The sequence below is a fragment of the Myotis nattereri genome (genome assembly GCF_964212035.1).
Source record: "Myotis nattereri genome assembly, chromosome: 11".
In the NCBI taxonomy this organism is placed as follows: domain Eukaryota; kingdom Metazoa; phylum Chordata; class Mammalia; order Chiroptera; family Vespertilionidae; genus Myotis; species Myotis nattereri.
This window is the reverse complement of record NC_138086.1, coordinates 49,517,611-49,544,805: the sequence shown is the minus strand read 5'-3', so window position 1 is coordinate 49,544,805 and position 27,195 is coordinate 49,517,611. Positions and strand designations below refer to the sequence as shown.

Here is a 27,195-nt window from a genome sequence, read left to right as displayed (position 1 = left end):
AAAACCAGCAGAAAAGCCTCTTCCATTCCCAGTACAAGCTCTCTGATGATGCAAATCTGTCCATCGGACACCCAAACTCAGAAGTGTTTTCATCATGATTGCATTAAAATTGCATTAAACTCGGATGTGCCATACTACAACAAAGAGGATAGTTTAAGCCTGATCACAAATTTCATTAAAACTGCCTGATGATGGACCATGTAATTCCTAAGCAATTAAGGCTTTTGAAGGATGCAGAAAAACAAGTTGTACTATGATCTGTTGTAAGATGTTAGTGTTTATCAACAAAAGAGGAGGAGGTACTGGATGGCCATTATATTGTTGTAGCAATTGCCGAAACTACTCGTACTCTGCCCACAAAACCCTCTGTACACAATCTGTCTGGAATGCTTATTTTATGGCTCTCATATTAGTGCTTAAAAGAAAAGCCCAAAACTCAATCTGTACCCTGTTGAAGCTCAATCATTCAAAAATGTATGTAACTGCTGCCTTCTTTTCATTCTGTGACCTCTCATTTTATATAGCTGTAGAAAATGTGCAAGAGAGTTGCATATGGCATTAATCTGTTAGAAAATGGTGGCCTTTTCTATAAAATACAGCCAAAGATGTGTGTTCAGTGGTGGTCATTATTAGGGCGATCACGTTGTTTTCATTCATTCATTCAGGATTTGCTGGAGGATGTCAGTTTCTGCAGCAGCTGGCTTGACCTGGGGGAGGAGTGGGGGAGCAAATTCCTCCTGGTGCATACAGATTACAGGATGCATGTCTTGGTGCTCATGGACACATACCAGTGCTACTGCATCCTACCTTGCCTCACCATCAAGTGGTCTGAAAACAAGTGCCTTAGCAACATGTTAATTACAGGTCAGAAATATTAAAACAAAAAACACCAAAACTGTAATCTATCACAACACAGCCACTTTCTCCAAGTCTAAGACCCTCGTCGAGGAAACTCCATAAAAATATCCCACATACCACATAAACATTGCACAGAGCGCTCCGCAGTGTTTCTCTTCCCAGCAGATTTTCCACTTAGTCTGATCTGTTCTCTCCACAATGCTGCAGCGGCGGCATCTGGAGCTCCAGCCTGGGATCTAATAATATTAGCTGCTCTCCTCTCCCTTATGAGCTTTAACTCCCTGTTTTGGCTAATCTTCCTTTTCTCCCCGGTGACTCCACTACATCATGCACCGTGTCCCTAGACATAAAACAAAACCAAACTACAACAGAAAACCTTAAGGGAAGCCAACAGCATCCAACTCACCATTACCTTTGACACCCAACAAAAAAAGAAACTTGAGATCCTTTAACAGCTCAACGGAACTGCGAAGTGCGCTTAAAAACGGGAGGAAAAACTGAGCACACACTTCACAAACAGGTCTTTAAAATTTACCATGAAAATGCTGAGCTGGGCATAAACGGTTTCCAGTGAAGCACTGCTCTGATGCATAGGACTATATAGAGTAGAGACGGGGGGGGGGGGGGGAATTAGCAAAACAAAACACTATACGCTTCAATTGCACATCCCCAAACTGTCCCCCCTTACCAAAAAAATATCCTTACATCACAACTAACGCCAGCCCCCCCCTCCAAAAAGAAAAAGAAAGGAAAGAAAAAAGAACCATCCCGGGAGCCAGAGACATTAGGAACTTTGCAGGAAAGCACAAAGAGGCTGCTGCAGAGTTTGTATGCCTGTTTCCTACGTGTTTCGCCCAACTCCTCTCCGTCCCCCGCTGCAAACAGCAAACACATGCGTGAGCTAATCAGCTCCTTCGATTGAGAAAACCCCTGCACGCAGGTGAGGGATGCAAGATCAAACCCGAGGGGCGGCAGGGGGAGGGGGCCTTAAAGAAAAGTTGCTTCGCAGTCCGCTCCGCCGATCCGCGCAGCGACCGCAGAGGGTGAGGCTCCCCGAGCCGCGTTCACACCTGGGCGAAGGCACTAGCCTAGCGAGCCCGGGGAGGCTGCCGTTTCCGCGCCGGGCACCGTCGAGGGGACGCCGCCCGCCCGGGAGGACGGAAGGGTTGGGCTCGCTACCTCTGCACACGGGCGAGCCCGGGCTCCTTCTCTCAGGTGAGCTGCTCCTCCGGTGGCTCTCGGGGGACCGTCGCGGGCGGCCCTTGGCTCGCGGCGCCTGCTCGGTGGGGGCCCCGGCCGGCGTCGGCGGCGTCGGGCTGGACGGGCTGGGGCCGCGGGCCGCGCCGGGCCCCGGGAGGCTGCCCAGCGAGGCGGCGGCGACGGCGGCGGGCGGGCGCGTGGGACTGTGCTGGCTGCCCCGCAGGAGCTGGTAGGGGACGGTGGCGCGGATGGGCTGCAGCAGCCGCCCGGCGCCCGCAGCCGCGGCGCAGCCCACGCCGCCGCCCGCACCGTTCCCACTCCCCGCGGCGGGGGCGGCGGGCGGGGAGCCGGCGGCGCTGCGCCGCATCCTCTGCGGCGGGGGATGAGGGGTCTGGGAGGAACTGGAGGAGGAGGCAGTGGACATGGTGGCTCCGCGGGCCCCGGACGCCGCCAGCGGACACGGAGGCGCGGGGCGGGAGGCGCGCGAGCGTGTGGGAGCCGGCGCGGCGGTGCGTGCGAGTGTGTAAGGGGGAGGGGCGGGGGTACCGGGAGGAGGAGGAGTCTCTCGGCTCCCCCTTCCCAACGCGCACCCCGCCGCCTTGGTGAGGGGGAGGGGAAGGCTGCGAAAACAAACGTCCAACGGCCCCAACCGCCCGGGCAGGCTCGGTGCGGCGGTCACGGCCGCGAGGAGCCTGCAGCCGCCGCCCGGGGCATCGCGCTGACAGGGGAGAGAGGCAACCGTCCGGATCCCGCAGCCCGGGGGCCGCCGGCAGCCAGGCGGGCTGCACGCTCAGGAAAGGCCCGCGGCTGCAGGGAGGGCCGGGGTTTCTGCTTCTGGGGACCGGGTGGGGGCTAAGGGCCCGGGGGGTAGCCGAGTCTCCGCGGAGCCCGCGCCACCGCAAACGCCACCGCCGCCGCCTCAGCCCGCTGCTCACTCCAAATGGCAACTAATTCCCCCACCCGGGCCCCGCCCCCGGGCCCGCCTCCCGGTGCTCAGGACCCGGCAGCGGCCGCAACGGGCCTTTCCATTGGCTCTTCCGCCTCCCACCAGAATTCGAGTGATTGGTTCAAGAATAGGAGTGACAGAAGCAGCTACCAATGATAGTGGTGAGTTCTGCCTTGGAGGCGGGGCGGTGGGAGAGTGAGGAGGGGGCTGAACGCGTGGGGCGGGGCGTGAGAGTTGACAGCCTTAGAGGTGAGAGAGGGACTTTGATTGGGCTGCCCTGGGAAAGTGGGTCCCCGAGTGTCTGCGCGCGCCCCGACACCCACAGACACAGACGGGCGCACGCCTCCGTAGGCGGGTTGCGAGGACTCCACCCTCCAGCGGCCGATTGTACAACTTGAGACTGAGGCAAACTTGACTTTGAGGTACACCTGTTTCTGGTAGGATGTTCTGGAGTTGGCACCAGCAGAATCCATGCTTATTTGATTTCAGGAATATCTTAGTTTTCGTGGCGAGTAGACTGAGGAAACGAAGCAGCAGTGTCTGAATACTGGGTTGAACAAATGGGCTGCTACTTCCACAGCCTATCCTCACATTGGTAGTTATGCAGTGAAATGAGGTAATGAAATTTTATGTTCCGAGACAATAACTCTGAATTGCAGGGGTCAATGTGGAATTGTACGACGCCATTACACCCTCAGTTAGATATATTAATGGACGGCACCCTGTTGCCTTTCCCCAGAAGCAAATGGCCTCTTGGGAGAAATAAATACCAGACTTACTGTAACAACCCACTGTGATAAATTTAGTTTTTATTCTACAGTGAAACTGAAGAGATACAAAGATTTTTGGATGACCGCAGTGATTTTAGATGACTATCAGAAACTCTACCATAAACCAAGGTTTTAAACCTTAATTAATCGGGAACAATTAATTTAAGGGTACTGTAGTACCCTCTATTAATTTCCTTGAGATAAAAAAAAAAAAAGAGAAGTGGGAAGTCACATTGGTCTACTCTTGTGTCTGCCCACACTGACAAGCTTCCTCTGATTTCAGGCACTGTATGCAGGGGTCAGTTTCACTTAGAGAAGCCATCCTTCTCTGCTTCCTTAAGCGGTCAGACCAGAAGGCATACTTGGTTCTATAAAAAGTGCATGAAACAACCCTAATATAAATACTAGAATTGCACCCAATACTTCATCCTATTAAGAGACTAGTGATAGCACCTCACTTTATCGCACACTAGAATAATTAACATCTATTGAACATTCACTATGTGCCAGTCACTGTTGTAAGAAGGTGTCATGTGTTAACTTATTCGGTCCTCCTATAGTCCACAAGTAGACACTATTATTGGGCCCATTGTGTTCTCAGCTGAGCTGAAAAAAGGCTAAATGTGTTGCCTGGGATTACTAGGCTAGTAAGTGGAGGGCTAAGCATCTAACCCAGGTGGACGAACCTGAGTTTGGGAGTAAGCCCTCTGCTCTAGCACATCACTGCTTACAGCTGTGGAGTACATGTTTGTATTTTCACTAGTCTGCAAATCTCATCTGTAAGATAAGTTCCCATTAGTTCAAAAGAAATTTCACAAGTGAAGACAGCCCACTACATATATATATATATTTTATTTGCTTTCCAGAATAGCTTGTTTTAATTTTAAACAGAGAAAAGACTTTACTCTTTCAAATTCAGTATAATTGACCTGTTGTGTCACTGTTTCCATCTAAAATTAAACTTACTCATTAATTAGGAAAGTGCATTCTTTCTTGAGGAAAAAGAGTGATAAGTGGCTTGCTTGTTTCCAGTGACTTTTTCAGCATATCGAGAACAAAAGATTTGACAGATGTAAAGGTGTAAAAAAAATGCTGGTAAATCTCTAAGTTGTTGGTTTGAATACAGCATGGTTTCATTATAGAAATGTCATCTCTGTCCACTCCTAAATAAGTATGGGCCAACCTCAACACATTAGATTACAGTAATTCTGAATTTATACCAAGCCAGAGTCAATAATGATCAGTACTTGATTTGGATTTAAAACAACAACCTGGCCACATTTTAAAGGCTTTCTGTGTTTGTTCAAGTCTACTATAGCTAATTTAAGTCAGGCATTTAAAGTGAATCTGAACGACCTACACAGAGAACTACAGGGGTAGGCAAAAGTAGGTTTGCAATTGTTCATATGGAAAATAATACAATAATTAATAAATCATAATAAAAGAATAAGATCTGTGTTTTGTGTATTCTATAACTATAAGCCAACTTTTGCCAGCCCCTGTAGTATGATCACAAAATACTATTTTCAGTTAATACTATTTTCACTATGATAAGTCATCGTGACCTATTTGGGTATTCAATCACCTTCTCTTTGCTACAGCTACCTTGGTTGTCTCTTAATCTATATTCTCATGAAATAGGTACTGATTTTCATGTGTAAGAAATTCAGTCTCCAAACAAATCAAAAGTGAACTAAAATAAATCTATTGTCTGCTTTCAAATGACCATTTGTTGAATTCTTAATATTTTATTCTCATTAAGGATCTCCAGGGGCATAATGGAAACTTTAGGAAAATGTTCTCAGTAAATTGGAAACCCCGTTGAAAGAGGTGTGGATTGCTGGGCTGGAAGAGCATTGTAACACTACTATGCTAGCTGTGAGATGGATAGGCCCAGCGCAGATTATCTCTGTTGTAACGATCCCTAAAAAGTCTACATAAGACCTAATGTTAGTAAGATCTCTTTACTGTGTTGTCTGACTAGAAGACAACATTGAAAACACAATTTGGTGGCATAGGAAATACCTTTGTTCTCAGTAGCCCATGTCTTGTCTGTGGGACAAGAATCTCCATTAGCTAATCTGAGGTAGAATTATATTATACATACTTCCTAGTTCATAAATGGTAATGGACTATATTTTAGGTTTAAATGAAAACTTGGAATCATTGGCTACATTTGATTAATATGCAGCCCCATGTGAAGAGGGGATAAGATAAAAAAATCATTGGAGCTACAGAGCTACTAAAACATCTCTTTTCTAGTTTCATCCAGGTTTGCCAGGCTGTTCATCCAAGGCCCATCTGAATCTAAGAGGCTGTCAGGCTGTCAGTATTAGCAATGAGGTCATGGCTGATAGAAAACACTAAACAGATCCACACTGATGTTCATCTTAAGCTGATTAAGCTCTCAATGTAGGTGGATTCTTTATAGCAACAAGAAAAGCCTTGCCTGAATTTTTGTCCCTGGCAGATGCTTACAGTAAAACTTCTGACAGCTGTGACAGCCTACATGCGCCTTTGCACTAGGTGTTCCCTTTGCCTGAAAGGTTCTTGCCCCAGATATCCACACGACTTTCTCATTTCCATCAGCTCTTGACTCAGATGTCACCACCTTCACAATGATAGCTTTTCTGAAAACATTTTTTAAAATTGATTATATATATATATATATAATAAATTTTATTCTATATAAATATCTGAAATCAATCTAATTGATTTCAGATATGAAGGTAAAGGGAGAGAGAGATAGAAACATCAATGATGAGAGAGAATCATTGATTGGCTGCCTCCTGCACACCCACTACCAGGGATCGAGCCCACAACCCAGCATATGCCCTGACCAGGAATCAAATCATGACCGCCTGGTTCATAGGTGGACCCTCAACCACTGAGCCACGCTGGTTGGGCTGAATACCTTTTTAAAATTGCAAGCACCCCTAGGCATTCTCTACTCTCTATTTTTCCAGAGCACCTATCACCATGCAACATATTATATATTATAATTATTTTTTGTTCTGTCTGTCTAGAATATAAGGGCCATGAAGGTAAGACTTTCTATCTGTTTTACAACTTCTGAATCTCCACAACAGTGCTCACTACATGGTAGACAATCAATATTTGCTCAATGTTGTTGAAAGAGTACCAAATTCTATCCAGTGCTTGTTTCATGAACTAAAACTGTGCCTTTTGTCAGAAAAAAAAAGTGATAACAGGTATTTTTCTGTTGCAAAGGCATAGCCATATAGCAGAAAAATGTTCCATGTGGCTCTGTAAACCATACAGATATCTGCATTGGGGCTGGCATTCAAAAAGAAAGCATATCTTGTAGTACGGTCCTTATACCCACAAAGTGAAAAATATTAGTCTTTGGAGGCTCATCAGAGGTTGAAAAATGGAAAATGAAATTGGTAATAAAGAAAAGGCAGTTAAATTTTTCAGAAAAAAAATAACCACCTGAAATGGACAGAGAAGGACAGTTGAGAAGGATCAGTTAGGGAGTGACACCTGCTGATGTGTAGTTAGCTCCATCTCACTGGTAGGAACACCTATTCTCAAGAGGCCTGTATAAAGGAACTGAAAAAATTAAGTAGAAAGGGAACATTTCATGTAAATAATAAAAAATTTGCTTTCTTCCCCCCAAGATTTATTGAGATATAGTTGAGATAAGATTGTGAAAGTTTAAGGTATATAATGTAACGGATTAATATAGGTTGTAGTGAAAAAAGATTAACACAATAAAGTTAGTTAACATATCTATCACCTCACATCTTTAAAACAATTTTTTTATGGCGAGAACTTTTAAAACATTCTTTTTGTATCTTTCAACATAGTATTGTTAGCTTACAGTCACCATAATATACATTATGTCCCCAGAACTTATTCATCTTATAATTGGAAGTTTGTATCTTTTGACCAACTTCATGCATTTACCCACTTCTTACCTGCCTGCCCCAGGCAACCACTGATCTCTTCTGGTTCTATGAGTGTGGGTTTTTTCAAATTCCATGTATAAGTGAGATTATATAGTATTCATCTCTCCATCTGATTATTTAACTTAGCATAATGTTCTCAAGACTCATCCATGTTGACACAAATGGCAGGATTTCCTTTTTATGACTGAATAACATTTTATTGTATATATTTACCACATTTTCTTTATCCATTTATACATAGATGGACATTTAGGTTGTTAATATGCTTGGCTATTGCAAATAATGCTGCAGTGAACATGGGGGTGCTGATATTTCTTCAAGATACTGACTTCATTTCCTTCTAATATATACCTGAAGTGGAATTGCTGGTAGTTCTATTTTTAATTTTTTGAAGACCATATTGTTTTCCATAGTGGCTGCACCAATTGACATTCCCACCAACAGTGTGTAAGGGTTGCTTTTTCTCCATATTCTCACCAGCATATTATATCTTGTATTTTTGATACAGCCATTCTAACAGCTGTGAGGTGTTATTTCATTGTGGTTTTGATTTGCATTTCCCTGATGATTAGTGATGCTGAGCACCTTTTCATGTACCTGTTGATAATTTGAATATCATTTTTGGAAAAAAATGTCTATTCAGATACATTACCAATTTTTAAATTGGTTTGGTTTTATTGCTATTGAGTTGTAAGAGTTTCTTATATATTTGGATATTAACCCCTTATCAGATATGTGCTTTGCAAGTATTTCTCCTGTGGATTGACTTTTCATTTTGTTGATAATTTATTTTTAGTTCGATGTAGTTCCACTGGTTTATTGTTGCTTTTTGTTGCTTGTGTTTTGGGTGTCATATCCACAGAATTTTGCTAAGACCAGTGTCAAGTAGCTTTTCCCATGATTTGTTTCTAAAGAAAGTTCAGAAGAAGCAATAGAAATATGGGGGGTTTTATTTTTAACGTAAATATTAGAAGAGTAAATATACCATTATTTCTACAAGGATAGAAGACAGTGTGGAGGACCACCAGTTTTTCAGCTTCTATCTCTATGGCAATTCCTGTTGCCCGCTGTGATGCCAGGTGCATATCCTCTAAGCTGATATATAAATAGACTTTTATCATTTAATTGAAAGACTATATGATACAAAGCTAGCACATTCAGAGGCTAGAGATGTGGGGACTAAAGTACTGCAAATGTTCTAACTCTTTCCATGCTGTGATATTCCACTTGTTAGTTCCAACCATGATGTCAACCATACCTGAGAGCAGAAGTAGTCCTATGAAGAGAGTATGCTTGATTTTCATGGCGATACTTTGTAGATGAGAGTTTAGAGTGACTAAATGTGTCATGGATTAATTTCCTCCTGGTGCTGAATTTTACTTTTTGCCACATGAGTGTGTTGAGGGACTGCTGTTAAAATGCAATCAATTCCTCACCAGTGCTTGACTAGAGAAGTTTCTGTTTATTTTAAACTTTTTTTGTAGCACACAATTTTCAGTATTCTACTCAGTATCTTATTGAAAAAGTCCATAGTAATACATCTAATAGGCCTGAATGGTAGTTTAATAGCAACAACACTACTAGCATCAGGCCTTACTTAATAGCAACAACATTACTAGCATCAGGCCTTAGTTAACTCTGCATCAAGTTACTTATTAAATGTCTCCATAATGTACACTGTTGAGGACTTGGTTGGGCATGCCTGTTCTCACACTTTTGTAGTCCATCGGAAGCAACAAGATATGTCTACAAAAAAAGATAAACATGTCTAAACATATGCTGTTCATAGGAAAGATCCACATACACTAATACGGAAGTGATGGGAGGGAAAGGTAACTTTTGAGGAAAGGCTTCAGGAAGAAGAGAATGAAGAAGTTTGTCATTAGGAATACACAGGATATGTCAGGAGATGATCCAAGACCTTGCCTTGACTGATGGTTAATGGAAGATAGGTCTTGGTCTGTTGAGGACAGGTTGTGGAGATTGCCAGACAAGATTTGTACTTTATTGAGTATGCAGTGAGAAGCTGTTGAAGATTCTTGAGTGGGTGGGGAGAACATGAGTGGAGCTGTGCTTTATGAATATTAATGCAAGAATAGTTTACAGCCTGGATTGGAGACTGCACATGGGAGGAGCATTTATCAGCTTTGAGAATAGTCCACATGAATTTAGGTAACAAGAGTTAGGGGGATGACAGAGGACATGAAGAGGAGGAAAGGATGTGAGTGATGCTCCACAGCTGATGGACTTGATAGCATGAGGTCAGGCAACTCTGAAGCTCTAGGCTTGGGTGCCTGAGAGGAGTGTGGTGGATTTAACAGGAACCGGGCAGCTTAGAGAAGGAGTCAGTTTGGGGAGAAGATAGTAAATAAAATAAATAAAACCACCAGAGGATATTTAAGTGGGGCAGGGTATTTTTCTTCATTTTATAGAGATGTAATTGGCAGATAGCACAGTATATGTTTAGGGTGTACAGCATAAAGACTTGACTGGCATGTAATGTGAAATGATTATTACCACAGTAAGTTTAGTAACATCCCTAATCTCATAAAGATATAAGAAAGAAAAAAGAGAAATGTTTTAGAGGCAGTTTTAAAATGATAGTGAAGTTGAGAACAGAGATATAGATTTTGGAGTTATCCTGTACATATGGTCATTGAAGCCATGGACACAAATGAAGTTGGCAAGGGAGAAAAGCATATAAATAAAGGAAAAGAGGCTCAAGGAAAAAATTGAGAAACTATACATTTGTGGGGGAGGGAAGAGTTAAAAAAAACCACCTAGAAAAGAAGGCCAAAGGGAAGCACTCTTTAATAAAGTAGATTCTGGCATCTCAGAAGAAATGTTTGGTAGATGCCTTGTGGGGTCCCTGGCAGCTCATGTCCCCCTTCTCTAAGAACTAATCCTCCTCCAACACACAGAGGGCTTGGGCCTGATGGCTATGTTTGTGCAAAATGACCTTGTTTCTCTGGCCATGGTTGGTTTGACCTGAGTTTGACAACTGACTAAAGCTGGACCAATCACATTTATCCCCTGGGAATTTGGAATTAAGAAATACAATATATTTCTATTAAGGGCATGACCTGGGTGAGCACAGAAACTTGTGCAAGGGGTGGCCATCCTCTGTCTCAGGCACAGAGAAGCACAGGATACCTGCCTTCTGAGAGAAAAGAATGAAGTGCCTTGCAGGAAATAGGAATGAGGCCAGTGATGAGAAGCAGGGAGAAGTCATCATTTTTTCATGATGACTATTTTATGTCTTATCCTTTTTCTTCAGTGCTTAAAACCATCCCCACACCTGCCTGCCTTCCCCTGATACAATCTTAGTATATTTATTCCTACCAACAAATTTACAAATACTCCTCTCTTACCTTCTCAGGAACTTTATTTCTTCAGTTATTCCCTCCCTCTAGTTGATCACATTTTTTATAATTCCCAATATGTATGAACATATTTCATCCTAATATTTAAAAACAGCAAAACAAAGATTATTGTGCTGTCCCTTTCCATCTGCAGTTCTAAATCTCTGATCCTTTCACAGCAGCACTTCTTTTTAAAAACTTTTTCAATTGCATTTGACTTCAATATTACATTAGTTTCAGGTGCACAGCATAGTGGTTTGACATTTATATAACTTACAAAGTGATCCCCTAAATAAGTCTAGTACCCACCTGACACCATACATAGTCATTACAGTATTATTGACTCTATTTTTCTAGACTGTATTTTACATCCCTCTGACTATTTTATAACTGCCAATATGTACTTCTTAGTCCATTCACCTTTCTTACCCATCCCCCCAGCCCTCCTCCCACCTGGCAACCATCAGTTTGTTCTGTATCTATGATAGAGTTGTCTACAAGTTAAGTCTGACTGTCTGACTTCTATTCAATCTACTCCAATCTGGCTTCCACACCGCCATGCCACTGAAAACTGCTAATCAATATTGTCAGCAGCCTCCATATTGCCAGACTCAATGGCTATTCCTTGGACTTCATCCTACCCAAACTTTTAGTAGTTTTCAAGATAGTTGGTCAGGGTCAACTTCTTGAAAAAAATATATCTGTTGGAGTCTTGGATGCTGCAATTACCTGGTCTGTCTCCGACTTTAACCACTGCTATTCAGTGTGCTTTAGTAGTTTTTTCTTATTTAGTCCCCTCTAAAAATTGGGCTCTATTCTCTGCTTTCTTCATTACAAACTCATCTTGTTGGTAATCTCAGCTCTTCTCATGGCTTTCAATGCATAAAGTGCTGGCAGCTCCCAAATTAATCTCTTCAGTCCAGACATTTTCTCCACTTCTGTATTCAGATATCCAGTTGCCTATTTGACATGGCAAGTCTCCGTGAATGTCTGAAATTAATGTTTGAAACAAAGCTAACTCTTTAATTTCTATACTCCTGTGTTTCTGTCCATCAAAAAGAAATTCTTTATTTTTTCCACTTCAGTGAATGTTATCATCATCCACACTGTTATTCTACACAAGACCTGAGCAGTCTTGGTTCCTCACTCTCCTTCCTCCTCATCTCCAACCCATCATCTAGTCCTATCATTTGTGCCTCTAAATAGATGTCTAATTCATCAACTTCTCTCCATCTCCATCTCCTCTGCTAACATTAATCCACACCACTATCATCTCTTAGCTGAGCTATTGCTACAGCTGCCAATTGGTCTTCCAGCTTCTACTCTTGCCTTCCTTCATCTTTTCTGCTTATCAGTCAGGAAAAACCTGGAAGTGTGTTGAAGCATGTCATTTCCTGCTTAAATCAACTCAATGTCTTCTAATTATTTTGCAATAAAAATCCAAATTCCTTAAAATATCTTAAAAGGCCATGCCCGCTCTGGCTTCTGCCTCCTTTACCTAATCTTGCTCCATGCTCCCCCCACCCCCACCCTTTGTGTTCCAGCCACAGTGACCTCCTTTCACTTCCCCTGAGCACCACTGCAGGGCCTTCACACAGGTGTATCCTCAGCATAAACGCCTCAGTTTCTGTGAGTGGCTTCCCCACATTCTTCAGATTTCAGTTTAAATGTCATGTCTTTAGAGTATCCTCTGAGTCCTCACTCATCACTAATAACCTACAATCTATCATTAAGCCAGTTTGTTCCATCTGTGGTGCTCATTACAAGTTGTAAATATACATTTGTTTATGTGCCTATGATAAGCCTTCCCCACTAGATTGTAAAGTCTCCAAAAGCAGGGACCTTGTTTCTTCTGTTCACTACTTGATATCGTAACACCTTGCCAGCGCCTAGAATAGAGCAGGTGCTCTTCAAGTGTTTGTGAAAACTTTAGTAGTTACTGAGAACTTCCTAGGTCCTGATTCCAATCCTTATGCAGCCCTATTACAATTTCTGTGGGGGAGTTTCCTGTAGTCTATCTTAAAATCCTCCTTGTTATTTCAGTTTAATGTACAGGTTTCTGTTCTTATAATTAAATGGTTGGTTGCTGAGCATCTCATCCTTTTAAAAACTTTATCAATGTCAAATATTGTTGAATGGGCAAGAGGTAAAGGGCTAAGCAAAAGTCATGAGATCTTATCACTGGTAATCTTCAAGCCCAGTTGTGTCTGTAAAATGTGGCCCCATGGAAGCCAGATTATGGTTGGGCGATGAGAAGGGTGTGAAGGTAGATGCAACCAGTGTAGAACTTTCTTTCTTTTTTTTCTTTTTTTTTTTGAGAAATGTAACAGTAAAAATAAGGCATGAAGTAAAATGGGATCTTGGGGTTGAACAGAGTCCAAGAAAGTGTATGTTGGTTTAGTATTAAAGAATAGGGAAAGAACATCTATTGATTTGTCTACAAGCCAAAGGAGAAAAAATATGAAGAAGCAAATGGGGAGAATGAGGAGAAGGATTAGTAGATTTAACTTCTATGAGGCAGTAGAGGATTTGATCAGGAGCACAAGTTTGATAAAAAGGGACAGTGTTTCCCCCTCCATTATAGGAAGAAAGTGAAGTAAAAAAAAAAAAAATGTTTTTATATTGAGGGAAGGGTTGAGTGTGGCCACTTCAGGAAGTAGCACTGTCATCTACAACTGGTTGTCAAGGAGAGTCAGCAGCCCCTGACTTCTCCGAACCACACCTACCACACCTACACCCCTTGCCTCCATCATCTCCCTGCCCAAGACGACAGGTGCTGTCCTCTGCCACAGTCTCACTGCTGCTGAAGGGAACAGTTTCACTGTTCCCTTATTTCTTAGGTGGGATGGAACAGGAAAAAGCCTGCAATCACTGAGAAGTGTGGTCAGAAGGGAATGTGGGGGTTTGAAGAGCTCTGACATCAGAAGGAATATGACAGGGACACAGAACTGTGCTTTTCAAACATGTAGATCACCAGACATTTTGGGGGCCCCTGATAAAAGTACATAGTTCAGCCCTCTTCCCCGAAGAGTCTAATTCAGGAAGTGTGCGAGTGGGAGGGGTAGGATTGCATAATTTTTAACAAGTTCCCCAGGTGATCTTTATGATTGGGCAAATTTGAGAAATAATGGATTCAAAATGAATAAATGTTCATCAAATTTAATTACAGGGCCAAATATTTTCTCACTTTTTAGCCAAATACAAATAAATGTTGTTAACTGAAATCAATTCATAGAAATTACCCAGAGAGAATAGTTTTCAAAGAATTGGTGTCTAATTCTATGATTCTAAATAATTTACAGTGATATTTAAAATATAAGACTAGTTTATAGATACTTTATTACAGAACATTTTATTGAGGAAAAGGTAAATGGAACTGTCTGGCTAACAGTTATTATTTATAAGATAACGAGTCAGATATTTTAAAGCCTGATCTGCTTCTAGTTTGCTTAGCTCCCAGATTAATAAACTAAACATTATGAAATCTAAGAATGTAACTTGATCATATCCATTCCTCATGTTCTTAAAGGAGATCTTCAGTGCACATGCAGTAGAACCACAGAGAGTAGATCCAGTTTCAATATTTTTTTCCATTCCCTCCTAGAAAGGGTGATTTGTATTGATATACAACAGTCAGCCCCCAGACCACTTGCTGGGACTTCAGGGCCCCACTAATTTGTACCAGTTTTCCTCTATTCTAGTTAGCCCTGGCCATCAGGTATAAATTAGTGCTAAATCAGTATTAGCTGATACTTCCCCAGGTGTGGGAAGTGTGGAAACCTGATCACATGAGCAAACACAGCCCTTCCTGGCTACATTTTAAATAAGGTGGGTGTTACTATTCGGTATGGGGAAAAAGGTTTTAAACAAATCTCATGCCACCTTAATTTGCATTAGCTTGATGTACTGATATCAATAGTCAGACTCCATTTTCAGTTATTACAGTTTCCCTACCACCCTTCACACTTTAGGGGAACTTCTCCTGCCCTTCCTATTTCTTTTCACCTCCAACCATGCTATATGCCCCACACCCTTTTTCATTTCTAGTACTACTTACTTATGGGTTGAGTGGATGCACCAGAGGGGACGTAGTTTACATATGTGCTTTGGTTGCTCACCTTGGGTGGAGCACTGTCCTAAATAAACTTCAGTTTTGCCTCAGCACCATTACTCAACAAGGTATTTATACAAGCGCCACTTAATAACACGAGAATAAACAAGGTATTTAAACTTGTTATTGAGGAAAGAAGCTTTAGCTGCCTACTTTCCTTACTCAAGGGCCAATCTCACTTCATTTGTTCTTAGAAAACTCTTAAGGAGTTTTCTCTACAGAAAATCAGGCAGAGCACAAGTACTGTAAGTCAGGTCTAAGTGCCTTTTCCCTTTGAAAGGATTGGTTCCTTTGTTAATTATCAATGACGAGGAATCTTGTCATTTCTCTCAGCACTTCCAAGTAGTGGTTGTCCTTGTCATATGGCCTATAGGTACTCAAGGTGTAGCTATACATTTAACACTTTTGTAAATATTGAAAACGTGTTAATTAGCCATAACATGTAGCCATAGATGAAACAGGACAAATGTTCAAAATTCCAACAAAATGGTGTGACTCTACCAGAAGAGATTTTTCTCTTCTGTATCCTGAGTTTTATAGACATTTCATAATATGTGTAAATCAGTTTCGTGCCTATGACCTTCCTATATGCAACAATTCCACAAAGTGGTTAGAACACACACACTATTTCCATTTTGCAGCTGGGGAGACTGAGGCCTGCAGGGTTGGCTGACATCACAGTTATCACATGAGAGATTCAGGACTGAAAATCAGGTCTCTTGAGTCCAGGCCCAGATTTTTTCCCTCAGTTAGAAAAATTGCCTTTATTGCAAGAGGGTCAGGGATGTGATCACTCAGTAACAGAGAGCATGGAGCTTTTCCATCCATAGTCTTTGAAAGACCTGTGAGCTAATAGTGTGTTCCAGAGAGGACACTTATGCCAGAGAGATTGATTACCTACATTCAGGGCAACCTGATGATGCACCCTGAGAGGAAAAGGACCTGTCTAAAGGTCCTCATTTGCTTTAAACATCCAGAGTTCCTGATAGAAAGGCAGGGTGTGGTAATTATATATCTTGCTTTTGGCTTATCTTCTTCATATCCTTACTCTCACAGATGTCTTTCAAACATTGGTAATTACAGCTTTCAGAGCCAAAACCTACAAACCCATAAGCCACACAGATGACACACTAAAATCTACTCAAACATGTAAGGCTGAAGGAAATTTCAGTGCTACTGGATTCACATTTGAAAAAAAATGACACACAAAACTACTTACAAAAGAAGTAGCCTTTATTTCTATGTCATGGCCATACTCTACTACATAAACGTGCAGTTGTGTCTTATTGTTCTGTGGGGGTGCATATTAACTCATTTTCTTCTAAATTTAATTAGTGGCTTAAAAATAGACTGCAGTATGTGTGTAGATGACAAGACCATATGATCAAAACCAAATGCAGTAATCTGACATTGGAAAATGAATCCAAGTTAATGAAACCAACCTGAAACAATGAAGGAACTGCTTCTAAGCAAGATAAAGAATCAGTATCAAGAAATAAGTACAACACAGAAAAGTTGTTGTCCTTGTCATATGGCCTATAAATGGAACCTGAATTAATAACATCATAATTTCTTAAGAATCCAGCAAGGTCTTGCTATAGTGGCAGCAAGAACTATATAATGTATGATGGAATTTTCCACCATATGTATCACTGGCCAGACCATTGGTAATATGTCCTGTCTAATTTGGGGTCCCACAGTTTAGGGGGATCTGAATGCTTAAAGAATTATGAAAATAGAATGATGAATTATGCCATTTTATTTGACTGGGAGAAGCAGTCCAGGGGGCTCGGTAATGGTCTTCATGTATATTTAATGCCATAAATATTGGGGGGTGGGTATTTTTTCATTGTAGAAAGAATGTAAGGAAATGTCATAGTTTTGAGAAAGGGTAAATAGAACTAGCGTATGTTCAGTGTGCTTGGTACTCTATGTACATTATCTCATGGAATCTTCACAGAAACACTGCAGTGGATCCTCATAGAAACTGAGATGAGAGAGTAATAATATAAAGGTCAGGGTCCTTTATCTGGTATTCACTTCTAGGGCTGTTTCTCTCCAAGTCCTGTGCCCCTGACACCATATCTATAACACTACATTGGGTAGGGTTATGCAGTTCTCCTCTCTTTCAATTCATGAATAGTTTCTAGAAACATAGCTGGGATAGTGATATAGTGTTCCTATCTATAAATGGGAAAATGAATTCAATTCCTCTGAGGTCACCTTTAGCAGCAGTTATTTTAGATTAAAATTCAGATCAGTAGAGATTTAGTCCAAGGCTTTTACTGGGCACATTATTATTCTTTTTAAAAAATCATTAAATATCTGAGGCCTATGGCATGAGTAGATTTTAGGTATGTGTATATAAAGTTTTCTCCACCTACTTAAATGTCCAACAATAAGGAATGGTTCCAGTGGAATTCAAAATTTGGCTAGAATATGTGCAAGGAAACCTATCCAAAATTAAGAGCAATGTCAAAGACTTAGTGGAAGAAATTTTAATGATATAAGAAAATGTTTTTATATATTAGCAAATTAATTTTTAAAATCAGTAAGAAAAAAACACTATAAGCTATTTTTCCAATTGAATTTAAATATACATTTACATATGCATGATTAAAAACAACTGGGAGAATATATACCAAAGTATTAAGGGTGGGAACTGGACTTTATTTTCATCTCTGGGCTTCTCTAGAACAAACAGGTCTCATATATATTACTAGAAAAAAATGCTTTGCATAACACTCTACATAATTTTCTGCAAAAGTTTTAAAATTTAGAAATAGAATAAATATATATCATCAATGGGAGTATGTATAGGATAAGGAACATTTATAAAATAGCATCAAGCCCATTGGTGGCAGCAAACTGTCAGTGTACCTATCAATGGAAATAAAATTGGCCCTTCATATAATTTCTTATGCTAAAATTATTATAGACTAGAGGCCCAGTGCATGAAATTTGGGCACTGGTAGGGTCCCTAGCTGCTACTGAATGCCGGCTGGGTACTCCCTCCCTTCCCCCAGCTGGCCCTGCCCCCTGGTTGAACTCCTGGACAACTCCCGGTTGAGGGGACAATTTACATACTACACTTTTATTATATAGGATTACTACCAGTGTTCTTTTATCCCCTGTCCCTCTACTCAGAAGGCACACAGAAAACAACGAAGCATTGGCACTGGGTGTGTAAAATAGATGTAATGATCACAGCCAGCTCATGGGGTTCTCAAAAGATTTAAATAAAATTATACTTCTAAAACTCCTAGCACAGTGCCTGGCACATAGCATTTATTGAGTGTTTACTGTGTTGGTAGTTTTGTTCTTACTGATAAGCTACAGAACAGAGTAATTCTATAGGGGAAGATGGTTATTGATCTAAGAAGTTCATATTAGCCACCTGGCACAAATATTTCATTTTAAATAGCCTTGCAATTAATGTATGTGGTGTCCAAAGGAATCTCTGGCATATTATAATTATGTAGTACATTACATTCACTACACTTACCAAGGTTTAATGAGTAAAGAAAACAAGAAGCCATAATATCATTCAATTTTTCTTTAATCATTTTGCTTATGTTTTTATTACCACAAATGATTGAAATATAAAAAGAATTAACATGTTGCAATTATATTGTTTGTCTGCATCTAAAAATTTTCATTTGTGATTAAAAACAGCTTTGAATTTAGCTATGTCCTTTACTCTGTAATACAAACAGAAAGCACACCTAACATTCTTCTTTGAAAATACCATCATCCATTTGGAGACTGTCTCAGTCAATTCAGGCTACTGAACAAAAACGCCATGGATGGCTTACACAACAAACATTTATCTCTCCCAGTTCTGGAGGTTAGGAAGTCCAAGGGCAAGGTGCTGACAGGTTTGGTGTCTGGTGAAAGTCTGATTCCTGGTTCATAGATAGCTGTCTTCTCAATGTGTCTTCACATGGTAGGGGAAGAGGAGAGAGATCCACCCTCATGACCTAATCACCTCCCAAAAGGTCCAAGGAGGGGTAGGATTTCAATATATGAGTTTTTTGGGTCATAAACATTTAATATGTAGCAGAGATTTGCACACACTTGTGTAAATGTATGTTAATCATCTATGTTAGGTAAAATTGAAATGGTTAAATGTTCACATTGTTAAGGAAAATAATTTTAGTAGGGGTCACATTTCTAGATGAAGACACATTAATCCAATGATTTCAAAGAGTATGGCTTGGGTCTTTCACATTTCAAGATCAAGAATAAAAGCCTTGCCCTGACTGGTTTGGCTCAGTGGATAGAACATCGGCCTGCGGACTAAAGGGTCCCAGGTTCGATTCCGGTCAAGGGCATGTGCCTTGGTTGCGGGCACATCCCCAGTGGGGAGTGTGCAGGAGGCAGCTGATCGATGTTTCTCTCTCATCGATGTTTCTGGTTCTCTATCCCTCTCCCTTCTTCTCTGTAAAAAAAAATCATTAAAATATATATTTTTTAAAAAGAATAATAAAAGCCTTTAGTTACCTACTAAATGAAAGATGCTACAATTACTACTATAACTGGTAAGAAAGTGGTTTGGAAATATGAGTGGGATTTTAAACAATCAAACTTAGGCTTGTCTCCCACTTCGATGGAGAATAGAGGTATTTATTTAGGGGAGCAAACAAATCCAAATGACTTGTTGGCAAATGTATTTGTTCTCTGGAGAATAGGATGTCTTTTAACAAATGCAATTAAGGATTCTATCTCACATATCAACCTTGCCCCTTTCTGTCTCAGTCCTCATTCTCTGACCATCTTAGAAGCCCTTGTCTGATTCCCTCCAGGATAGTTGCTAATGAATGCCTCTGGGGGTCCACCTTCCTCCTAGCTCTTGAGGCTTTTTCAGGGAAAAGTTTGTCGGAGGGGATATTTGTCAACCCTTGCCCAGCCTCATAACTTATTTTTCAGATAAGAGATTTATTTTTGGCTCTAGAAGGCAGGCTAATGGGAGAGAAGGGGCTCAAAATACCATCACCATCCAGTATATAGCTGGGTAAACTAATTCTGCCAAAGAACACAGGTTTTTGTATTTCCTTGTGTATGCTCAGTGGGATTTTTAAAAACATTATCAAAATTTCACATTTTAAACTTTTTAATGTTTGTGTTTCTATCATGTGTTTTGAAGACAATTTCAAAGCAAGAAAAATGGAATACAGGTAAAATTCAAAGGGGGAAAGGATGGGAGCCTATGAAAAGTTCCTTTACCCTTTCCCACTTAAAGCAAATTCACATTTGACTGAATGGGTGGTTCTACATTTGTATCCCAGGTAGCAAATTATTCTTGTGGATAAATAAGGAATGTCTTTTTCTCTCCTCAAGAAAAAACTACATGGCTCTAGATTTGGATACTAGGCAGAAGCTGCCAATAAGGGACAGAAAATACTTATTTTAATATTAGTAGGTTTAGAAGAGAATAAATGTCTCAAGCAACAGAGAGAACATATTTAGATCTGTAAAATGAAAAGGGCTTGAAGAAAACCGTATTTTGTGTTGGACTGACTTCCTAGACAGGAAAGAACCCACATGAACGCTGAGGGGCAACTCAGTTAAGTGGCCTGAATTTCACTGTCTTCAACTTTAAAATCTGGTGATTAACCTGGCCAAGCAACGATATAATAAACATAGATTGGAATAAATCTGCATTTTCTAAGCCTGATGCATTTTAAAAATGGAATTAAGTGACTGACTGTAATCTTGAAAATGAAAGGAAAGAAGCCAGTCATGCCTTCTGCAGTAAAGAGTGTTCTAACGAAAAATTCTGTTGTCTCTGAGAAAAAATTACAAAGAGATAGAGACTCAAAATCAACTGAAAGGCCACTGCCTCCACTCTGAGGCTATAAAGGAAGGACTAGAAAAGGAATGTTCTCTATAGAAATATAAATGTTAAAAGATTTTAACATTTTACTTGGGTTGCAATCCAAAAGCAAATAAATGAATTAAATGTCAAAGATATTCTCTGTACAAAACCTAGTATATACTGGGTGCTAAAAATCTGTCCATGGTCCATGACTGAATATTCCCTATATACAATGTGTAGGTGTTAAATGCATGCCATAGTTCATTTATTATAAGATATTTTTCACATCCTAACATATCTGAACTTACTGTCTTGCATGGTTTAATTGGCAGCCTCTCTTTTCGTAGCACTCCTTAATGTCACAGCTTATATAGGTGGTGTCTTAGCTTTGATGAAGTACAGTTTAAACACCAAAATTCTGTCTACAGTCCTAAGAACCTCATGGATATTTTAGTATATATAAGTTATCTTAAGGGTAAGCTGGAAAATGCTAAAGAAATGCCTGTGAGAAGGTCTATTCTTGGAAGTAAAAATGTATGGTTAGAAGAAGGTGGGTGGGCAAAGAAAATGAGCGATATCAGTGATTGGCAGCAAACTCAGCTAGGTCTCTCTTGCCTCGTTCCCTAAGCTCCTGAAGCTGGATCTAGTCAGTGCCAGTCCCTTCACTTTGCCTTGGAAATCACTGACACGTGATCGCCATGAAAGCTGGAACCCGTGGAAAAGATCCATATACCCTAAAATAGCAGAAGAGTATGCATAGTGCATTTCCTATGTGTTGCATTTCTCCAAGGTTAAGGTGTTTTGCACTTTCAAAAGGTTTAGATCTTCGTAAGATTCATATAAAGTAAACATACTTTTTAAAATATTTAATTGAAGCATTTTTGTCACTCCATTCCTATCGGCTCAATAGCATCAGTTTTATTTTGTTCATTAAAAAATGAACTAAAACAAAACAAAAAAACACAACATCAGTTCTTCCATAAGGGCTTCAGAGGTCTTAACTTGAAGAAAGTAGCAAAGCAGTCAGTATTATTGAAGCAGTCAGTATTATTAAAACCAACAACTTATTTTTTAAAAAGATGAATATATTATGTATATCATATATAGATATGTAGATAAGGCTGTGGATGAGTGTATCAAAAGTGGTTACTTCTGAACAAAAACTATAAGAGCTCTTTTTTTTCCTTACCTGTATTTTTAGTGTTTGCCACAGCAAACATTTGCAGTAATAAAAAAGCCATAGGACCCTAGCCTGTTTGGTTCAGTGGATAGAGCATTGGCCCAAAGATTGAAGGGTTCCGGGTTCAATTCCGGACAAGGGCACGTACCTCAGTTGCAGGCTCCATCCCCAGCCCTGGTCGGGGCCCATGCAGGAGGCAACCAATCAATGTGTCCCACATCAGTGTTTCTCTCTGTCTCTCCCCCTCCCATTTACTCTCTAAAAATCAATGAAAAAATATCCTCAGGTGAGGATTAACAAAAATAAAGTGTAGGTGGTATCATCCTTCTAAGGAAAACCTTTCAGTGGCTGGCCTCCTGGCTTCAAATAAAAGCCAAGATTCTTGGTGGCTGGTTTTTTTTGTTTGTTTGTTTGTTTTTTAAAGCAATAGGGTTTTACAATTTTACAATTAAACAATGGGTATTAAAAGTGCAGCTAGAATCTTCAAAGGTGCATCTTCAAGGATGCATTTGTTTACTAATTTCTTCCCAGAAAGTGACCATCCAGTCCTGCCACAAAGTTGAATTTAAAGTCTGTCATATGTGAGACAGAGAGCCAGCCAGCTGATGTAGAAGGAGCAGTCCTGCCCTCCCTGACAGACATGGAGACTTCTGCGTGTTTCAGTGTATTGACAGCACAGTGCGCATTTGCAATCTGCTTTCTCTGGCCCGGCCACAGAAGGCAGCAATTTACTTAAAAGCATAAATCTCTTGATCTGGATTTTGTTCAAAATGCTACAGCTGAAGAGTCTTTTATTTGAATATCACTTCAGTCCCTTGAAGCATACAACCCCTTCAGTACAGGTCTTTCTCCTACTGTAACCAAATTAAAAATATTGATAAGCGCCATTTGAACAGTAGTGATGAAGTACTAAACCAAGCGTCCTCTTTTGCTGAGCTATTAGCACAGTTTTTAGATGCCGTGCCTCTACCATGTAGTGGGTAGAAAATTCTATTTCTGATTTTTATGTTACTCAACAAAAGGTCAATATTATTCAGGTTCTTTGTTCCCTCGAATCGTGTTAATAACATTTATTAACATATAGCTCTTTCCTCTTTTACCTTAGGTGTATATAATTTTATCAGCTTTGCAGGAAAAACAGATACCCTTAGGGTCTGAACTGGTATTTCAGCAGATAAGAACACTTTTAGCTCACACCTAATAACATTACATTATTGTTTAGAGAAAGATAGCAGGCTATGTCTTATACATTTTAATGTATTCTTTCAGTCATCAAGTAACAAGTGAATTGTCCTACTGATAAACCTTAGGACTCATATCAAATTGTGAATGATGTCTGGTTACTAAGAGCAGAGGAAAACATGTGATAGACAGCATTCCAGTTACTTTTGGATCCTGTATGTATGTACGGAACCTCTTCACATGTTGCTCGGTGAACATACTTGCCATTGATTTCTGAGGGAGAACAAAAGGGGATGGAAAGGAGAACTGACTGACTATGAAATTGGGCAATGGAACCTCTCCAGGCCTCAGTTTCCTCCCTGATAAAACAAAGAAGATAATTTCTTCCTCACAGGGTGACTGTGACTATTAAGAAGGATGGTGTAGTAATATGGAAACAATTTGTAAGGCACCATTTCGGTTATTATTGCATAAATATGAAGCACTGAGCACATTCGGAAAGACCTTGTAAAATTTGGTGCTTTAGCACTGAGGGTAGCCGCTTAACCAGAGGCAGAGAAGAGGATAGGCTGAACACTGTTGACCCGGGCACTACAGAGCCCACCCCCAGGACTTCCTGTTGGCAGTGCCATTCATGCTCCATCAAGGCAGAGGGTCCCACTCTGCCTCTCGGAGCAAAGGCACTCCTCCTCTGGCGAAGGGGTCTGATGTAGCTGATGTTGTCCACTTTAACATCAGTAAAGGTGGGAATATTAATGCAAAGGAGGGGGTTAGCATTCTCCTGAGGGACTTCAGGGAAGCTTTTCCACCTGGGAAGGGAGATGGGCAGGAACTACGATTTAAACAGCTATTGGGTGTTAACTAAATACACCACGAGGAAAGCTGACTAGATGAAATACAGATCAAGTCTTTCTGTCTCTACATATACATCCAAGTCCTGTGAATACAGTAGTATCACATCCCAGGTGAGAGTTAAAGATAACAGACTAGATGAATCCTGTGTCCAGGGCATAGAAAGATGCCTGTTGGTTGAAGAGATCTGCTCTGTTTTTTGCAAGCAGAAATTTTACCTACTACCATCAGCATCTTATTTTGTGGCAATAGAGATAAACAAAGGGGATTTTCCTGAGCAGTGTGAATGACAAAAAAAATGAGGCAAATTATTGAAAAACTGGTAGGTGTTCATCAAGGAGCAGCAAATATGATATATAATCCTGGAGGGACTGCCTTCAGAGGGAAGATGAAAGAGACAAGTCTCCCAGCGTGACCACCGGCTCTAACTAACGGGGATTGGCTCATCGGCCACAAGTACTTGAAGGGTGTAAATAGCAGGGACAGAAAGGAATTATTTAGTGTGGTCCAAGGGGACAGCAGGAGGAGTGATGGAAATGAAAGTCAGAACAAAGATGATTTAGGCAGCGGAGCAAGTCTCATGCCCTAATGGAGACTCTATTATAGACTGCGCTGCCCCGTCCCCCGGGAGGGGTGGAAGCCCCATCACTTCTGCCATCTACAATTGGAAAAGGCACTAAAAAGTAGATCAGCATATTGGAGAGGGAAAAAACCACCACATGCCCTTGGAGAATCAGAGGGATGACTTCATAGGTCTTTTCCATCTCAAATTACTGCAATGTGGCTTGTGCGCATGGGGACCGGAGTTGCTAGAATAATTTTCCATCATGTGGGCTTCTTTCTGTTACTAGCGGGCCTTGGTGAAGAAATGGTAATGGGTAATGGAGAGCAGGTTCTGCGTTATAAATGGAAGTCTACAGTGTACGGATGCTGTGGTGCGAAGGCGAAATTGACTCGCTTATGTTTTGCATTGAGATGTCAATGTGAGTAAACACATGCACATGCTGATTTCCAGTCCCAAACAACACACGCCTATTGATTGAGACCCAAGACAAAGGGGAAGGCGCTCTGCCACAACAGGATGGGGCTGCACACATGAAAGTTCGAGTGGTTTATTTTCTAACCTAGGAAAATCAATTATCCAAACATTTAAACTCTATCTTTTAAAAAAATTAAGAAGAAAATTATTTGGCCTTCAAAAACTAAGGGGCATTTACTATGTAGGAACTTACTTGAGGACCCACGTCTTTGAATGTGTTTACACTGTATTTCTGTCCACAGCTGCAATCGTTTTAGCAACTGACACATCCTGAAACTCTCGGTGGCCCAGAAGGGCACATGTGAGCATGAGGCAGTGCCACCCTAGGGCAGCAACTGCAAGTGATGGGCACAGCCTGGTCAGATGGAAATTGGGGCAGGCAGAGGAGGGCCAGTGTTCCCGGCACTGCTAGAAGGCACACAGCTGAGGCAATAACCACCCCTCTCAGCCAGAGGATGGCAGAAGCCAGGGGACCAAAATGGTCAGATGACAAGAGAGAGAGGCAGTGAGGAAGAAGGCAAACTGATCTAGTGTAGGAGCGGGGCAGGCCCACAGATGTTAAGTTCTCCGCAGGTGGAGGCTATCACAGTTCCTGATAAAAAAAAAAAGAAAAGAAAACAACACTGTCTGTGGTCGGGTGTAAGTTAAGCTTGGCGTTCTGGAACACTGACGTTTGCTACACATTCAGGGTTTGACTTACACCCGACAGATATAGGTCAACCCTCATCCTGCTGCTCTCGGCAGCTGTAACCAATGGGAGGCAGAGCTGCCCAGCACACCAGTTTAAGCTGCTGCTAATAGATGGAAATCAACCTAACCCCATTTCCTGCCTCTCTGCTCTCCTCACTTGTCTATTCAGGGCCAATTTAGGCTCAGGCTGAGCTGCTGGCTGCTGTCACTGCTGGGAGACAGCAGGGATAGAATCTGTTTCTGGCAAGTTCCCTCCTTATCTAGGTGAAAGATCTGTTTTTTGAGTGTTTAAAGGGATGACTGTGTAAAACACAGTACTCCCTCATTAGCTAAAGAGCTATCCTAAATTCATGGATTTTACTGACTTTTACTTACATGAGACTTCAGAGACGTCTAAAAAGAGGGAAGTCTGTGACAAAGGCTCGTTTCAGAAAGCATACAGCAGAGGTAAAATGACTTTGTCCAAGGATATTCAGAGATGGTGTTAGAGGCAGAAAGAGAATTAAGGGAGTAGTCTGAGAATAAATGGAGGAATTTTTCAAATTAAATCTGAAGAAAATATCATCACTGATTATAAGTAATTTAATTAAGATGCTCACATTGGACTGAACCTGTTGGAAATCCCAGTTCAATAACACACATTCCTTTTATTCAAGGTGTTCAGGCTCTTAACTGAAAAGTGAGCTCAGATGTGTTTTATGCTCATGTTTGTAAAAATGTCTAACCTATTCTTCTCAATTAAAATGACATTAAGTCAAGCTAATTCTGGTCACATGGCTCGACTGTTTACTCAGTGGGATCTATGGAGCTGAATTACAGGTTGAATTAGAAAAACTAGGTTTATTTGAAATGGTCTATTGTAACTACATATCTTTCTGCAGGATTTTATGCCTTGTCGCATCTTCCCCCTCCTCCACCTGCCCCATTCCAGACCAATTGGGCTGATTAGAACTCCAGAAACAGGGAATTCCATAACTCAGAATCTTTGATTCAGATAGATTTTTGTTTTCTTTTTATTGCTTTAAGAGAGCAAATGAACCCCTGAAACTACTTTTTTCCGCAACTTAAGCTTCCAGAGGATATTCTGGACTGAAAGTTGTCCATGCTCTAAAATAACAGGTTACTTCATGTTTTTTGTGTTTAAACAAATTAAGTTAGGCTTGTTAAGTAATATTTAGAAAATATTTAAAGGAAAATAAAAATCGCCCATAAACTTACCAGCCAGTGACAACCCCATGAACATTTTTGTGTGTTT

General features: G+C 40.9%; 1 protein-coding gene across 2 annotated transcripts in view; it reads right to left on the bottom strand.

Moving 5' to 3' along the window:
- Positions 1–2,497, bottom strand: part of GLCCI1 (glucocorticoid induced 1) — a gene marked incomplete at its 5' end in the record, with an annotated part of 78,682 nt that extends 76,185 nt beyond the window's left edge. The window contains one exon of one of the 2 annotated variants that reach the window (XM_081101764.1): positions 2,038–2,497. In XM_081101764.1, coding sequence (XP_080957890.1) covers positions 2,038–2,482 — 445 coding nt within the window. The remainder of the gene's footprint in view (positions 1–2,037) is intronic. The other variant, XM_081101765.1, reaches the window with a different exon arrangement.
- Between the last annotated feature and the right edge of the window lie 24,698 nt (positions 2,498–27,195).